At 34.5% G+C, this 18,368-nt stretch overlaps 2 protein-coding genes across 9 annotated transcripts; one reads left to right on the top strand and one right to left on the bottom strand.

Annotated features, from left to right (window-relative positions):
• Positions 1-683: 683 nt before the first annotated feature.
• Positions 684-15,240, top strand: LOC130818151 (uncharacterized). 8 transcript variants are annotated; one of them, XR_009043925.1, is made up of 19 exons: positions 805-1,134; positions 1,222-1,284; positions 6,517-6,671; positions 7,038-7,085; positions 7,188-7,301; positions 7,593-7,658; positions 8,014-8,097; positions 8,253-8,339; positions 8,538-8,629; positions 8,728-8,788; positions 8,869-8,928; positions 9,022-9,082; positions 12,313-12,420; positions 12,507-12,625; positions 12,704-12,775; positions 13,193-13,278; positions 13,418-13,514; positions 13,745-13,958; positions 14,477-15,238. XR_009043925.1 is itself a non-coding variant. In XM_057684207.1 (18 exons), exons 1-18 carry the CDS (start codon positions 906-908, stop codon positions 13,874-13,876), a joined length of 1,734 nt encoding a protein of 577 aa, XP_057540190.1. In that variant the 5' UTR covers positions 806-905; the 3' UTR covers positions 13,877-15,239. The 8 variants fall into 8 exon arrangements, 4 of the variants coding, with proteins under 4 accessions (XP_057540192.1, XP_057540193.1, XP_057540190.1 ...); XR_009043926.1 differs by having other exon boundaries at positions 806-1,134; positions 14,065-15,239; XR_009043927.1 differs by lacking the exon at positions 7,038-7,085 and having other exon boundaries at positions 684-1,134; positions 14,065-15,237.
• A 397-nt stretch (positions 15,241-15,637) lies between these two features.
• LOC130818150 (probable L-type lectin-domain containing receptor kinase S.7) lies at positions 15,638-18,089 on the bottom strand. The gene has a single exon (XM_057684206.1). The coding sequence runs from the start codon at positions 17,885-17,887 to the stop codon at positions 15,815-15,817; it is 2,073 nt and encodes a 690-aa protein (XP_057540189.1). The 5' UTR covers positions 17,888-18,089; the 3' UTR covers positions 15,638-15,814.
• Between the last annotated feature and the right edge of the window lie 279 nt (positions 18,090-18,368).

Genomic DNA, 18,368 nt, shown 5'->3' with positions numbered 1-18,368 from the left:
CGATTAAACAAAATTACAATTTAACCGAATAAATTGTGGTGGTTAATTTTGATTTTTTTTTACATAAATAAATCTATTTGATTGGGAGTGACGCTAGAGAATTTTTTGCATATAGAAGGAATTAATTTAACTTTTTAGGTGATGAAAATTTGCAATTCAATTTCTTTGGAAATACTTGATAACTTTAGATGTTATGCTTATTCACTTGTTAAACTTTAATCATTTTATTTGTTTTATAAAAATATATTTATTCTAATATATTACCATTTGAATACATGCTATTAAGTGATGACCGAAAATCAATTTTTTTTATAATTAAAGTTTTAACACCATAAAAATAACATTGTAATTGTTGTAATTATTTTAAAAATTTATGCTACAAATAATTTAACACATTTATTTAGAGCATTCTCAATGGTGATTAAAAAAAAATTCTCATTAATCTCTCTACACTTCTCCTTTCTACCACATTAAATTTTGGATGGAAATACTACTAATCTAATTTATTCCATTATGAAAAAACAAAAATATTCCCTTACTATTTTTTCCCTCTTACTTTTTTACTTTACCCCTTCCTTTTATTCTCTTAGCTTTTATTTTAAAATTTAATTTTAATAGCAAAACCCTTTATAATGAAATCCTAAAATTTTTTCTCACTTAAAATTTTTCTAGAAACATTTATAATAATTTTTTTAAGTTTTTACGAATAAAAGTAAAAACCTGTCAAAAAAGTGAAAAACTTTCCACTAAAATAAAATTTTACACTAATGGAAGTGGTCTAAATAGCAATGCCCCGTCCTCAGTCCTCATAGGCTCATAGCCATGCCCATAGGGCACAGGAGTATTTATTACTCTGTTTCAATCCATTATTTCAGAAAAAAAAGGTTGGACAGACTTATTGAAAAATGGAGACATCCATGACCATCACCAGTTTCAATCCACTGTCACCCTCCTTTAAAACATACTCCTATAACTATGCTTCTTACCCCTCAATTCCCCCGAAACCCATTTTCATTAAACGCTCAATTACGACAAATCCACCGATTATCAGCCATGGACATTTGCAAAAGAATCAGTCTTTTTCTTCCTCAAAGCCCAGAACTATAGACACTACTTTTCCTCTCCGCAGAAAAGGTGAACAGATTTGCTTTTTTATTTTTTTGATTTGATGTTCAATTTCCTAATTCCTTTCTTTAAAGGTTGTTTGAACTTTTTTTTTAGGTGTGCTTGATTCTAATGAGAATACCCACAAGCTTAATTCTCAGATTTCATCTCATAGAGCTGGTATTCAACTAAATTGGACTAAATGTTTTGAATTTTTTATTTTTATTTTTTTTTAGCATAATTGAACTATTAGAAGTTCATGATTGTGTTGAACTAAATTAAACTTGTCCGAACTTATCAAGTGGTGGAAATATGAGTGAAAGTGATGGGAAAAATTAATTGAATTGGACTAAACTAATTAAATTATTAGAATTGATAATTAGTTAGACAGAACTTACCCTTAGGGCATCCTTAAAACATGGGTAAATATTTAAGGGGAATAAAAGTCAAATTATACAAATATAGCTACGTAGAGATGAATTTGAAAGGTGATGAAGAATAATGAATATTTTGGTATAAGGAAGATGAAGGAAAAGAAAGATAATTGACCTTATTTTAGGGAGAAGAAGAGAAATTTTCCCAACATTCCACTAGGTTAAATATTTACCCAAAATGAGGGGACTAATGCTTATATATTTTCTTCTCCATCATTTTATAGTTATTTCTTACCTGTGACAATAATATTCTCTTAGTTTTCTACTCCAATAACCTTGTTTTCTTAGTTTGACTTTTATTTTCGATACAAATGTGTTGTGTTTGCATAAGTGGATGGCAGGGCGATCATAATTGCTGTTTTACAACATAGTTTTAAAGCTTGTTAGTTAATGGACATGGATTTAGCCCTAAACAATAGAAATAAATACAAGAGCATGTATGGGCTTACACCCCCTCACGTTGGCGTAGGTCACAATGCCCAACTTGCTTAGAAGATAAAAAAACTGTTGAGTCCCTAAAGCCTTAGTTTGAAATGTTAGCACGTTGCTCTGTTGTAGAGACATGAGGAAAAGCCATAAGCCCATCACATATGGCATCTCGCACATAATAGCTATCAACTTTAATGTGTTTAGTACGTTCATGGAAAATTGGATTTTATGCAATTTTCAATTCAAATTGATTATCACAATAGAAGGACATAGGATGAGAAACTACCGGACCAAGATCAAATAGAGCGACATAAAGCCATTTTAACTCAGCAGTAACAACAATCATAGGCCGATATTCAGCTTTAGCGAAAGTTCGAGACATAGAGTGTTATTTTTTTTGTTTTCCAAGAAATAGGAGAAGAACCAAGGAACACTATCCATTCTGTAAGAGAACGTCGAGTAAGGGGGCACTGACCCAATTAGAATCACACCATCCAGAGAGCAGAGATCAGAATAGAGGAAATGAGGATCCCTTGCCCTAATGTTCCTTTAAGATAACGAACCCCATAAGTGCAACTTTCCAATGTTCAATATGTGGAGTGTGCACTGTGTAAATGATAAATAGATCAGATGGTCGACAAGCTGATGATATTGTTCAAGGTCAGAAAGAATAGCCTTGGAAGCACGTCCAAGTTTGTGATTTAGTATCACAACTGTTAAGCCCAATGGACCTGTCTGATGAAGCGTATCTAGTGTGTATTTGCATTGACACAAGAAGATACCATCAGGTTTCCTTGTAACTTTTACTTCGAGGAGATATTTGAGGACACAATTGCCCAAGTAAGTCTTAAATGCAACACTAGTTAAGGAGAATACTAATAATGAGATCATCCACGTCATAGTGCAAAAACAAGGTCGAATCGTATCGGACATATCGTAAAGGTTTTCAAATTTTTAGAATCAATAATACTCGTATCGTAAAGGTGTGAAAATCGCATTTTAGGCCGTTTCAAGCGCGATATTTCATGGTTTATGTGAAATTTGGCAATACAATAATCGCATCACCCCGTTTCCATAATACCTTGTCCATTACTGCAACCATGACGTTACCATATATTTGCACTATGATCCACGCACACCAAAACAAAAAGATAAGCACCTCCGTGATTATAAGTAAAAAGAGAATAGTCAGAGTGAAATTGCACAAACCCATAACTTAGTGATGAAGATGCAAGTTTAGCGAACCGACATTGAGGTAGGCGACACACCGTGCCTGGCTTGCTAATTGAGAAGCCTGAAGGGGTTTTCATATACACCTCCTTATCAAGATCGCCATTTAGAAAAGCATGCGAACATCCATTTGATGTAATTCATAAATCTCGGTAGTAGCAACAACTAAGAGCATGCAAATAATAGTCATATTTGCTACAAGAGCGAATGTTTCATGATAATCCAACCCTTCGACATGATGATTCCCAAGAATAACTTGACTTGCTTTGAGACATTCAACAAAGCCATATATTTTATCTTATAGACCCATTAGTAGCCAATAATTTTCTTCCTAATAGGCAAAGTAGTCATGTCCCAACTCCCAAGTCCTATTATCTTTGAAAGCCTGAATCTCATTAGACATGGCTTGTCTACAACCAACTAGGATCATTCATGGCCTCCTTAAAGAAGCGAGGTTCATATTAGTCAGAAAAGCACGATGTGTGTTGGTGAATTTATGTAATTAATATGATATGGTATAGGATGCTACATACCTGTGGAATCTTAAGTGAAGGGTGAATCTGGAGAGGGACTCCAAGAGGGATGCAAGGAAATATAATCAGGAAGTAAAACTTACAAATGTTTCACTCGATGACCCGACCCATAACTTCAGGAAACTAAGGAGTAGAAGAAGCAGAAGCAAAGGTAGAAGAATTATAAGGTGTACTCGTGTTGACCTCAGCTGTAGTTTGTGTTGGATATGTAGTAGTATCAAGTATCAACCACGCGTTTAGTCATAGGTTTAGATTAGGGGCGGATCCAAGGTTCAGACTCTCTTGGGACACCAACAAATGGACGAAATTTTAAGAAAATTTTGCGAAAGTTTCGTTTGTAGAATGAACAACTTAAATTTTTTTTATTCTACAAAATAGCATGTAGAAGCACAATAATCCCAAACTAAAGCCAAAATAATATAAAAGCGATCAATTAACATAATCCTCACCTCAAATGGTGGTAAACCAAAAGATTAACGAAGTTCAATAAACGTCATCCTCACATAATGAACTTCAAATTTACAATGAAAACAAAGTCTAACAAAATGAAATACAAAGTAACAAAATAACAAACTACTTACTATTGTTCTAGCCTACTATTCATATTTTAGAATTGTTGTACAATAGCATCAATCCTTACATTGCAAAACAAGTAAAATGACATCCATCATTTATACATCTATAAAATTTAACCCAAAAAATCTTGCAATGTAAAAGCGATAAATCAAAATAAAAATACTAATAAACTCATGGGACAAAGGGAGTAACTTGTTGGTAATAAGACATACTTCAAAAGAGGAAGATTTAATTCCATAAGACACTAACAAATATGACATGCTTATGTATGTATATCTCCCTAAACTCAAAGGACATTGATGCTTCAACAACATTTTAAACACAAGTTATAAATATGAACAAACAATTCATCAAAATAATTACTATATTATTAACAACCTCTTTTAAAATTTGTAACTGGGTAGACTAATCTTTTAGTTTAATTTTTAGCAAAATAAAAAATATAAGGTAGCTCATCAAAACACTGTGTAATCCAAATGAATTGGGAAGCGATCTTCCACCGCGCCGATTGACACAACAATTTTCGTTCACGCTGTTTTCACGATCATGATTCATCATCAGTCATCATGCTTTATAATGTTTTAAATGGTTTATGAAATAATTGTTTGTAAATTTGTTTTTTTTTTATCTCCTAATTAACGTATTATATCAATCATAATTATTAATCATTATAATATATGTAACTATGTTAATATTATAACTATACTAGATAGATTCCCGTGTAAAACATGGATTCTATAAATATTTACTGATATGAATGATAATATTATTTTATAAAATTAATTCATTTACAACATAACTTAATTTTTAAATCGTTATATTTGTTATGATATTATCATCATCAAAGTGAATAAATAAGTTAGACAGTTTTAAGTATATTTAGCTATGACATTTTTTTAAAATTATTTTTCCGTATCCCCGTAACCATACCAATATTAGGACGGTGTCTGCACATCCTAGAATTTTATAATTGTCATGCCAGATCCTACGATCAACACCCGCATCCGATACCCATACTCGAGTATAAGTAACATAGGTTATGTTTTTACTCATGAACAAAATTGTGTGTATTGAATTGTTATACTTCTATATTTTATATTTTTATAATCTCGATAATATTATAATTTCTTACATCCAACTTTAAAAAAATTATTTTGAAGAAATATTTAATATAACTTAAAGATCATTTTATTGGCATTTCGGTGTTCTTTAGTGTTATTAGCAACGTAAGGAACGCAACATTCAATTTAATGAGAAGGAATTAACCTTCTCAATGTGTATTCTTCTTAATTAAAATTGTTATAGTTCCATAAATGAAACCAACTTTGTGCATCCTTTTCACTTTTGACTCTTTCTACTTCTTTGTAGATTAACTCTTTGTAGTTTCAACAGGAGTATGTAAAGTCATAATTCTTTACCAAACACGTAACACTCCGAAAAAATTAAGGAATTAATCAATCAATGATAAAAATCAAAGAAGATATACAAAAATCTAAATATTTTCTATTCAATCTACATTCTACACTCCACAAAAAATCAAAAGAATATAAAATTAACGATGAATATCAATAATAACATTCGATTGAAATTCAAGAGACCCTATAATATTTAAACCTTTATTGCAAGAAATATTCCTTTATGGAGAAACCAACTTTGGGTTAAAGATTCAATCTTTGATGCCTCAATTCAAACTCGTCCATCTTAGTAGTTGCTCTGGTACCACGCTAACCAGTGGCGAATGAATTTTGGGTAAAAGATTGTGATCCTCCTCTTTGCTCTAATCTATATATATGTAGGAATATACAAACCTAATAAAAATACATGGACATGGGCTTAGCCTGGAACTATAAAAATAAATACAAGAGCCCTTATGGGATTAACAAATGAGCTTGCGATGTCAGAAACATGTTAAATGATCAATGCATCAAAAAACATTGAGATACTCTATAAAGTTCAGCTTCTTGTTGCAATTGTTTGGAGGCTTATGTGCTGTTTTTACGATGATGGCTGTTTGGTGTTAAGTTCAACTTAAAATTAACGTAATAATTTGGTAAAAAATAATGTTTGTGCTTCGGTGCATGGTAGCCAAAGTAATAATTTTCACTGCTGCTCATTTCATTGAAAACACTTAGTTATTGTTAATGGCTTGGGTTTTTGGGAACATTGCTTGATTCTGCATTCTCATGGCTTGATTCCTTGTGTGAATTCAGTTGCTGCTGTGAGATTGATGCGGATTGAGTTTGGTGGAGCTTATGCTGATCTTTTAAATGAGAGAGGAAAAGGTTCAGGGAACAACGAGATGGAATATGTTGAAAGGACTCTAGGATTCCGCACCAACGACCTGAATGAAAAAGATCTGAGATTGGTCTTATACTCGCCCTCTTTTTCTTCTCAAAATTCCTTTCATTATTTTATCATAAAATAAGTTGCTGAATATGGATTCTTTAAGCAGATATAGACTCCCATGGTATTGCATATAACTTGGTCCCCTAAGACTAAGAAAATTTTTTGTGTCTTTAGGATGACAATGTGTTGATAATGTTTATGTATTTGAGGGCAAATATAAAGGGTAACAATTAAGTTGAGGGACCTTTGTTGAGACTTAAAAGTCTTATATAGCATATCATTCCTAAAAACGTTCACAAAAGTTGGTTGATAATATGGCTGTCCAATTGTTCATGGGAGTCAAGTGAGTTCCATTTGTGACTTTGTGTAGATGCTTTAACCTCAGGAATTCATGGTTTATACTTGGTTTTCTTACATCTTGAATTTATGCCAGGTAAATAAATCTGAGTGCAAATGCTGACTGTAAAGGATAGCTTTAGTTCTCATACAGTAGAAGGAATGAGTATTTTTCTAAACATACATCTTGGCAATGCAGGTTACAGAAATTGTGAATGGTACGATTCGTTGGCGAAGATATCTTGATTTTCTTATTGTTTGTTTGTGCCATGATGAAAGGTCCTTTAGGAACATAGAACCTCTTCTGTTACAGGTACATCACACAAGAATTTAATTCCTTCTATAGATTGTGGGTCTAGATAAAGATAGTTACCCTTTTTACTGAAAATATGTTGTGACTAACAATTTTGAGACATTCAATTTATCATGTAAGGCAACATTTTCAAAAGTTTGTTTCTTGGTTGTGAAGTTATAGACCGTAGTGTTTCTGTTCATTATTTTTGTGTCGCATGGAGGTGCAGTTTCCTAAAGCTATTTTTGTTTTATATTTATTTCTTCTTGACATAATACCATATAGTGTTTTCTGACTTATTATTATCTCTAGATCCTTAGGGTTGGAGTGTATGAGATTGTAAAACTGGAAAAACCACCATATGCTGTTGTTAACGAGGTTTGTACTCACTCATCCATGCTACTTGAGGTGTGTCATAGTCTATAGTGGTAATGCATTGGCTTATAGTTACTATATCTAATGTTGTAATTGCCTTTCGTTTTGAATGTATGTGCGTGCAGCCTGCGGGTGTGTTGTGCACTGGCATGGATATGTTCTTAAATTATGCTTAGGTGTTATGAGATGGCAATCCATAGCTTGCATACCACCTGTTACGTAACTTGTGCACGAACATAAACTATTACAGAAGATTGCTTCTTTTATTTTCAAAATTTCATGTGATTTTAGTTTGAAGAGCATAATTTATATGTTTTGAGGTTTAGGGACTTGTTCTTACTCTTGGAAAATGTTGCAGAATGTCAAGTTAGCGAAGTTTGCTCTCAGACCAGGTGCAGGAAACATGGTGAATGGAATTCTTCGAAAACTAGTTTTTCTCAAGGTCCAAAACTTCGTTATAAAATATCTTCTGTTTTGTTTTTGGTGAATATATGAGCTTGTATTGGGGTTATGTTCTCTTTTTTGTGGTTTGTTATTTGTATTTAGCAACATATTTTCGTTAATATGGTTCACAACACTAGGCATATTTCTTTACAGGATAAAGATTCTCTTCCTGTACTGAAGATGGATGGTGATGACCGGGCTCAAGCACGAGCCCTTGCCACTACTTATTCTCATCCAGTGGTGAGTTTGTAAATAATACTTTTGTTTAAAGGTTATGAGCTTATGATCATGTTAACTCACTCTCTCCCACCAAAATTATGAATTCACTTGTGTAAGAGGTAGTTGTATCTCATAGCATGTAGATAATTCCATGCTTTTAGGGCATACAACAATTGTCAATGCTGACTCATCTCCTTTTTCATTTTCCCCCTTCCCCAGTGGATGGTAAGACGGTGGACCAAGTATCTTGGACAAGAAGAAGCTATAAAACTAATGATGTGGAATAACACAGATCCAAGCTTCAGCTTGAGGTTAGTGTTGTTTTATTTTTCTTGTGCTCATGAATGAACAAAATACTATTTTGACTTATATGGAAATTTTTTCTTGTTATTGATTTCCTTGATACTAGGGCCAATATTGCAAAAGGATTTAACCGTGAAGACCTTATGATGAAGCTTAACATGTTGAAGGTAGCTGACTCTTCTTAGTCAGTAGTACTATGCTGTGCCTCCTTTACCTGATTCTATGTGTACTTCAATACTCTCTTTAGGTTCCCCACAAACCTTCCTCACATTTGGATGATTTTGTCTGTGTTGAAAGCGGGATGCAGGTGATGTCTTGCCTTAATACCATAATGTTACTTTTGAAATGGTGTGCCCTTCTGGTCAAATTTAGATCAATAATATGTTTTCTCATATTCCAGACTGTGATACAAACTGGATTGTTGAAAGAAGGCTTGTGCTCTGTTCAGGATGAGAGTGCAGGTCAGCACATCTCAGTTTCATTACACGCAACAGCTTTGATGACTACACTTCAAGAACTAACCAAAAATGAGATACTTACTCTGACAAAATCTCACATACCATTCTTCATACTGCCGAGTGCCGACTTTCATGTATTAAAGCCATCCAAACTGATGTCACCTTTGTCACACTGAAGAAAAATCCATACTTTCCTCTTTTCTTTAAGTTATCATCAGTATACCTAGTTTAATTCTCATAGAAACTATGATTAGGGTCTGAATAAGGATGAAAGACGGCAAACCACACCCATAAAGAAAGATGCAGACAAAGAGTCCTTCGGCTCGAGAATAATTGCAATGAAAAACAAAACAATATTAGTCAAGACAAAAAACACGACAAGGCAATGCAAGATAAACATTAAAGCTAATAACATGACCAAAGAAATATAAAAGCAATCATAAGGCCAGAGAATTAAACAAGGCATATGTGACATAGATGTAACCGTGTAGGCGTTGGTAACTATCTAAGGTCTAGAACACAAATACGATGACACGTCTCCAACTAGTTTTATCCATAGTCAACTCTCGTAGAGGTGCAACTCGCTCATGTCATTCCTAATTTGCTCCTCCCACGTTTTCTTAGGCCTACTGCAACTTATCTTTCCCTCAACTGTGATGCTTTCTACCATTCTCACTTTGCACATGTCCAAACCATCTCAATCTACTTTCACACATTTTTGCATAGATGGGTGTCCTTTGTCCTAGTTCCTAATTTTATCTATTCTGGTTTGCCCACATATTCACCATAACATTCGCATTTTTGCTACATCCATCTAACTTGCCAATGCTCTGTCCTATACAAACTAGACAAGTCAAACTGCAAATCTGTAGAATTGCCCTTTAATCTAGACGAGAAACTCGTATATTATAGCACCAGAGGTTGCTCTCCATTTAAGTCATCCATCTTGAACTCTATGCGTTACATCTTTATCAATCTCCCCTTTACTCTGGATTATTAACCCTACATATTTAAACTTGGTTGTTTTTGCAACAACATCTTCTCTCCAACGGTCACTTGAGGTTCTCCTACTTGCTCCCCCCACTAAAATTGCACCGTAAGGATTCCATATTATAGAGACTTATTCACAAACCTTTTCCTTCTAGAGCCCCCCTCTAGTGCTCTAACCTTGCATAAACTTCTTCACTAGTCCTGGCGATAAGCAAAATATCGTAAGCGAATATCATGCACTAAGGAACCAATTGTCTATAAAGGTGAGAGAGTGCTAGTCGTAGCTCCATCGTAAATAGTTTGTATATATTCAACGATATTCCTTTAGCCGCGATGATATCTCATATAATGGTCCTTGGTACACTCTCTTATTTATTCTCTAGATCAATGGACACCTTATGCAAATTCTTCTCTTTTTTCATGACGTGAATATCTTTAGTAGTGGATCATCCTGACATGAACCCAAATTGATTCTCTTTGATTATTGTTTCTCGTCTAAGCCTCTTCTCTATTACTCTTTCCCACATCTTCATCGTGTGACAAAGAATTTTGATCCCTCGATAATTTTCACATAATTGAGCATTACACTTGTTTTATATAGTGGAATAAGTGTGCTTTCCTTTCATTCCTTTGGCATCCTAGTTGGCTTCAAATTAATGTTAAAAAGTTTTGTTAACACAAAATACCATTTTCACCCATGAAACACCACACCTCAATAGGAATATTATTTGGGTCGACTGCCTTTGCGTTTCCTATTCTCCTAAGGGCCTCTTTTACCTCTTCTTTTGTTATCTTCTTGCGAAAACCATACTCTTAGGAGCTTTGTAAATTTGTAGTCTCCCTTCTTACCTCTTATGGGCCTCTTACTCCATCAAACAGTTGTGAAACATATTCCATCCACCTCTACCTAATGTTCTTATGCTTGAACAAAACCCTTCCATCCTCATCCTTTATGTACTTGGCTGTCTCTATGTCCCGGCTCTTTGTAGACCTATCCTTTGCAACCTTATAAGTACATTTTTTTCCCTCTTGTGTCCAATATCTTATAAAAGCCCTCATATACTAAACATTTTGCCTCCGTCATTGCTATCTTTGCCGGATGTCAGCTTCTTTATATCTTTCTCTCTTAATGACCTTGAGCTCCTTAAATCTTTAATGTTTATCTTAATTTTCACTTTTGCATTCCACCACCATGATTCCTTGTTCTCATTTATCTTGCCCATCAAACCATTAGAATCTTTTTTGCAATGTGTCTTATGTTTTCCAACTCCGCTTTCCCACATTTTATTAGCATCTTCCACCTGCCTTGGAAACCCAACGAATTGATTAGCAGTACTATGGTTGCTTCCCCTTTTAGGTTTCCCCTTAGAATCTTTTGCCTATGCTCCTTCCCTTCACCTACTTAATACCTTGGATAGTGGTAAACTGATAATGAGTCTAATTTTCTTGCAAGCTAGACAGGTTTTGAAGCTTGAGTCAAGAGACTAGTGTGAGGCTCCTCATTTTATGATTTCATCACAAAAACCCTTGTTGGTTCCTCCACACCCTACGTGGATATAGGCACTTGATTCCTCGATTTGATTTTGCCTAATTTGACACTAGGCTTATTGGACTCCAAAGAACACAAATTTAACGTTATACTTCCTCCGTCACATAATACTTTGAACATTTAATTTACACGGTATCTAAATTAATATATTAATCCAATTCTTAGAGGTTGTTTGTTTAGCATAGGAAGTAAATTCCCATAGAAAGTTTTAATTCGTAGGAATTTATTTCCTTTGGTTAAATCTCTAGGAATTTGGGATTAAGGCACTGCTATTGGTGTTGTCGTTAAATTTGTAGGAATTTTAAAAACTGTTTGTTTACAATCAAGTAATTTTAATTTCCTAGGAATTTCTAATTACCTAGGGGTTGGTATGGCCGTTTGGTTATTGAAGAGTGAACACTATGCAAGTGTTGAATGTAAAAATACAGAGGACGTATTGTATAATTTTTGAGTTGAAATAGTACATGTGTTTTCTCAATTTAAAATTTTGAGGTTTTTTAAATGTTGGCAAAATAGTAATAAGGATGATACAATCTAAAAGCATATTTACATAGCCAGAATTTCTGAAATCAAGTTTTGAGGTTTAGGCTTGTTGAATTTGAAATTTTGTGGGTAAAAACTTGATACTGGACATGAAGTCCAATTGAAGTCTTACAAGCTGACACTCTTAACACAATATTGATTCATTCTGCAGGTCTAGCTGTTTCTGTTCTTGATCCACAGCCTGGTGATCACATTATTGATTGTTGTGCTGCTCCTGGAGGAAAGACACTCTTCATGGCCTCTCGCTTGAATGGTCAAGGTTTGTAGCAAAATCGAACTTATTTTAGTGTCAATGTTTGGCAAGTGATTATACTGGTTCTGGATTCTGAATGCCAAACTTTTCAGGTATGATATCTGCAACTGACATAAATAAAGGTCGTCTACGAATACTTGAAGAAACAGCCAAGTTGCAATGCGTCGATAATGTGATCACTTGCATTCACAGTGATCTTCGGACCTTTGCAGTAAGTTGTTAAATGTGATAGAAATTAAAGTTTTGATGGCTAACTCTTTTAAGTTGAACAGCTGTTCCATTTATTCAGGATAATAGGAATTTGAAATTTGATAAAGTTCTGCTAGACGCTCCATGTTCTGGCCTTGGTGTACTTTCTAAAGTAGGTGGTGTTGCTGTTCATTGCTCTAATGTATTTGAAACTTAAGTTTTATTTTGTTTGGCAATATATAATACTCCCTCTTATTCAGCTTATGTGTCCCATTTCCTTTTATGGTCAAGTCACCTTAATTGTCCCAATTCTATTTTTGGTATGGGTTTTTGACTTTTATGCCCTTAATAGCTTTATCCTATTTTCAATTATACCCTTCATTACCCATATTAATTTTCCTCCCTTACATTAAAAAACCCATAATACCACTCTCTTTCCTACCCTTAGAATCCGTGAAAAGTCAAATGGGATCCTAAGGTGAATAGGAGGGAGTAATATATAATACTTTTATACATATACACATGCATATATTGCTGCCTGATTGGAAGTGGTATCTAAAGCCTAATCTAATGTGGATATTTTCTGAAGAGGCCAGATTTGCGTTGGAATAGGAAGTTGGAAGACATGGAAGAGCTAAAGAATTTGCAGGATGAGCTTTTGGATGCTGCTTGCAAGTAAGTTCAACAGCCATCTGAATTCTTAGATATATAATTGCGCTTAAAGAGATAATACTAGAATTATTGGCTCTATTCTTATGTTGTTGACCTGTTTTACTCAATTAATTCCTTTTTTCCATGTCTATTACAAGTACAGGCTCGTCAAAACAGATGGTGTATTTGTGTATAGTACCTGCTCCATCGATCCTGGAGAAAATGAAGACAGGGTATCTGCTTTTCTTCTTAGACATCCGGTAGGTGCTAATATGACTTAGTTATCATATTAGTTTTTTAACCTCTCATAACCTGTATAATTGTAGTTATTCCGATCATGAACCACTATTATTGTGGGATCTATGACATTTTTTCTGACAACTTAAATATATGCATGTGGTTAATGATTTTTGACAGCGTCTGTAGTTTTTCCATATTATTGCCTTCTCTTTATTTGTCTATGTTTATTTATTTGTTTGTTGGGTTTTAGGAATTCCAAATAGATCCAGTACAAAGATATGTTCCATCAGAGTTTTCAACTGCACATGGGTTTTATCGCTCATGCCCAGTGAAACATGCAATGGACGGAGCTTTTGCTGCACGCCTTGTTCTCCGGCAGTAAGAGTACAAAAGCCATCTGATGTCGTAGCAGCAGCAGCTTTTGAGACTGTCGATAGGAAACACAAGGAAAATCAGCCGATGAGGTAGCATGCAATTTTATAGTCGTTTAGTGCATCTTTTCCCCTTTTTATTAGTACCTGCAACTGAACAAAAGTTAAATTGCTTCCCATGTTACCCTTGTTACTACAGAATGATGTCGATAAGCTTGTTTAGCTGATGAGTAAAACAAGAAGCGTATTCTTAGATAAGATTGTCTATTAATACAACGTGGTCATACTGGGTTTCAATAAATATGCTACATATATTTTGGGGGTCTAATGTCAAATGGGCCAAAAACTAGGACATTGGCACAAAATGCATGAGCTTTATGGGATTGCAACGACAAAGAAAGGGCTTGTTAATTGCAATTGTGGTGATGATAATAGTTTAGAGCCAAGTTTTATACGATACTTGTTCTGAATTCTGATGAAAATTGTGCATTTCCTAGAAAGTGCAAGCTGATTTTTATATATGTCTAAGTTATGAGAATATACAATGCAACACCTATGATTACTTTTAATAGATTAAAGAAGGTACTAATGTATATTTACGACTGTTTAAGCCTCCATCTTCGACAGCACAATGACTAGCAATAAACATGAAGAGCTGAACTACCGTAAGGAAGAAAAAGCAGAGTAATAGAATAATAATCCGAAGACTATGTTACTTCTTACAAATTGATGGTCATTTATTGATTCAAAAAGCTTTCCATGATTGATGATAAGGCTCTAGGGTTGGATGGCTTCAATAACAAGTTCTTCAAAGCCTCTTGGTTAGTACTTGGTCCTAATATTGTCAACGCTATACATGAGTTTTTTGAGAACTGTAAACTTTTGAAGACCTTGAAAATTACTTAACTCCGATTCCAATTTCATGCTATCATGTCTTGTACAAATGCATCTCTTAGTTAATTTGTTTTCAACTTAGAATCGTACTTGGTAGCATAATTGATCAAGCCCAAGGAGCTTTTGCAGCAGATAGAAGCATTCTCCACAACATACTTACTTTGTTAGCTTGTTGTAAACACTACAACATGATAAGCTACGGTCGTTTGAAGATTGACCTAAGATACAATGGTCTGGAACTTCATTAACAAGGTGCTTGTATCCCTGAACTTCCCTGCTCATTTTATTAAAGATGGTAATGGTTTGCCTAGTGTTACAAAATTCGCTAATTTTCTCGCGAATCGTGAATCAAAAAAAGCGAATTATGGTTGGTTTTAGGCTATATTTATTGGTCATTTTGAGTGAATCACGAATTCGAAAAGCAAATTAGCCAACAAATTATGTAACATTGGTTTGCATAGTTGCATATCCTCTGCAAGGTATTCTCTACTGATTAGTGGTAACCCCATGGAAGTCGACTCCGCCAAACAAGGTCTTGGACAACAAGAACTTATAAAGAGAATGTAAAAGGTTTTGGAGAATTTTGAGCCTAGGCGTTGTGTGCCCCATTTTAAAGGTTATAACTCACTTTTTGGGGTGTTTAAACATTTGAATTGCAATTTGAGATTGCAATGAGGAATCCTTATTAGGGTACCCATTTTTCTAGAAAATAAATTATACCAAGAATAGCACATAATGAGCTTGAAGAGTCCATAGAGTATTTATCAAAGGAAGAAATTGGATGTTCTTCAATTCCCTTCCAACATCAAGAAACTTTGTAAGACTCTTACTCGATTCGCGAATGAATGTCTGCCGGTGAACTCCTTAGTGAGATCGGATTAAGAAATGTAGAAGTAAAACATAAATGTATCAGTAAGAAATGCTGGCCACAGTTCAACAGAAATCTTGAACTCACAAAATTAAAATTTGATTTCAAGACTTACAAATTAGATCACACTATGCAGCAATATCATTATCAAACAAAAAAAATAATACAAGAATGAATCTAAAAATGTTCAACAAATTTCTTTCAAATTCTGACTAGACTGAATTGTCATCTGAAACCTATCTTCTGAGCTCTTACTCTCTTCATCATCATCATCATCATCATCATCTGAAACAATGTCTTCTATACTGAGTGGTAAGCTTGTTGAGAAGATTAAAGTTGGCTTTGATTTCGGAACCAATACTGGATCCCCCTCATTCTCAAGTATCTGAAGAACCCTCCTCATATTTGGCCTCTCTAAACAATCAGGATTTGCGCAGCTTAACCCAACAAGCAGAAGTTGCTTCATTTCATCCTCATCAAACTCCCCTTTCAACCTCTGATCAGCAGCTTCAATCAGCCTTCCTTCAGAATGCAAACCCCATACCCAGTCCACCAAATTCACCATCTTCTGATCACCATTCTCTCTCTCTATAGGCTGCTTCCCACAAGCCACTTCAAGCACTACAACACCATAACTGAAAACATCAGTCTTTTCAGTAGCTTTCCCATACTGCAAGTACTCCGGAGCCAAGTATCCCATTGTTCCCGCAGTTAAGGTTGATACCGGGCTTTTATCATGATCCATAATCCTAGCTAATCCGAAATCACCTAGTCGAGGATTGAAATTCCCATCTAACATCACATTGCTAGTCTTGATATCTCTATGTATGACTTGCTGTTCACACTCTTGGTGTAAGTAAGTCAGAACTGAGGCTAAACCAACTGCTACATTGTATCTTTGAGGCCAAGGGAGTGGGTTTGTGTCACTCTTTGAAACAGGATAAAGCACTTTGTCAAGGCTTCCATTAGGCATAAAGTCATAAACCAGTAACAATTCATCTTTTTCTACACACCAACCTTGCAGTTGAACCAAGTTTTTGTGCCTCAAACAAGCTATAATCGACAATTCCGCGAGAAACTCAGTTTTACCTTCATGGCTATGCTTTGATCTCTTCACAGCTGCAACATTTCCTGAAGATATGAAATTTGCTTTATACACTGTCCCAAATGCACCATTCCCCAAAATTCTACTTGAATGGAACCCTTTAGTAGCTAGTTTCAGCTCTTTGTAGCAAAACTGTCTAGGACCAGTTACCATTTCTGCCTTAAAGCTCTTCAATTTCTTGATATTCTTCCATTTCTTGAGATACAAAGCACCAAAAACAATCAAAACAGCACAGCAGAATATGAAACCAGAAATTGCAAGGCCCAAACAAATCCTCTTTCGAAATTTCTTTGAGCTAGATCTAACACCAGGAGGCGGAGGAGGAGATATTATTACAGAACTCTCAGACACATTATGAGTCTTATAATGAGGTCTTCTTGGCGAAAAGCCAAAAGTTTGAAATGCAAAAGTCTCAACAAGATGAACTTCGGTGCTGCCCTCAGTAGAACCTGAAAACCCCACATACACAAACTCTTTTAAGTATTCAGAAAGATCAATTTCAACATCTAAAACAGGGTTCGCAGGCTTGGTATTAGAGTAGCTCATATAAACTTTAACTACTTTTTCCTCATTCTCGTAATCAATCCACACATTAATCAAATCCCCACTCTTTAAATCAAGCCCATTTGACCCCAAATTACTAGTTTGAATTGAAATCAAGCTATCAACATCCAAACCCACATGATTATCATTTGGATCATTGAAATGAGGATCAAGTTTAGTATCAAATTCAATTGCAATAAACCTATTCTTGGTTAACTCAGTAGAATTAACAAGACCCAAATTCCCACCTGAACTACCAATTGTTTGATTATCAGGAGAGAGAAAGAATGCTAATCCATCACCAGATGATGAAGTAGGATTAACATTACTGATAGAAAAAGAGAATTTAGCAGAGAATGAAGCCGTTATATTTGCTTCAATATCAAAAAATGGGATTGGATAATTGTAAATGATTGAACCAGAACTTGTAGTAGGAACAGTAACATCTCTTGTGAGACCAACGACTCCATTTTTCAAATATGAATCACCCAACAAAGTGAAGTTTCTGGGATTAAACGATGAGAAGTGGAAATTAATGGTAGAAGAAGAGATTGAGATTGCAAGAAGAAGAAAGAATAGCAGAAAAAGATGGGTTCTTGAAGATGAAATCATGGTTTTCTAAGCATAATTTGTGAATGGGTATTTGATTTTGTTCAAGAATTAGGAGATTGTGGTTGAATTTGGTGATGATTTCTGGAATTTTTGGAGAGTATGATCATTTCAGAGACTCAAGAACAGGAAAAAAAAAAAAAAAAAAAAGGGTTGTCCCAAAGAATGTGTTTGCTTAGAGGGAAAGAAAATTGGGTTTAGTGGGATTAACGGAGGGAGAAAATGGGGTTTAAACGGTTAGGAAATAGGCGCGTCGAATGTCGGTTAGAATGGAAAAGTAAAAAGGAAAGGAAAAATTAAGAATATTACTTTTAATTTATTTCAATTTTTTTAAAGGCTTTTTTTGAAAGGAATTTGTTTTATATAAATTTCTAAATAAAACGTTTTTATGATGAGATCATTTTTATTGGACAGATTTATGCATTAAATAATCACTAACAATTTTAAAGTGATCAATTAAAAGAATAAGCTAATTATATGGATT

This window comes from Amaranthus tricolor, chromosome 7, assembly GCF_026212465.1.
Source record: "Amaranthus tricolor cultivar Red isolate AtriRed21 chromosome 7, ASM2621246v1, whole genome shotgun sequence".
Classification (NCBI taxonomy): domain Eukaryota; kingdom Viridiplantae; phylum Streptophyta; class Magnoliopsida; order Caryophyllales; family Amaranthaceae; genus Amaranthus; species Amaranthus tricolor.
This window is presented reverse-complemented; position numbering and strand designations above follow the sequence as displayed.

Excerpts from the sequence above, each read along its gene's own strand:
- LOC130818151 (XM_057684207.1), top strand. The coding sequence starts at position 906 with ATGGAGACATCCATGACCATCACCAGTTTCAATCCACTGTCACCCTCC. Across the intron at positions 7,086-7,187 it reads ACATCTTGAATTTATGCCAG|GTTACAGAAATTGTGAATGG; the intron begins GTAAATAAATCT and ends TTGGCAATGCAG. Across the intron at positions 9,083-12,312 it reads TGTTCAGGATGAGAGTGCAG|GTCTAGCTGTTTCTGTTCTT; the intron begins GTCAGCACATCT and ends TTCATTCTGCAG.
- LOC130818150 (XM_057684206.1), bottom strand. The coding sequence starts at position 17,887 with ATGATTTCATCTTCAAGAACCCATCTTTTTCTGCTATTCTTTCTTCTT.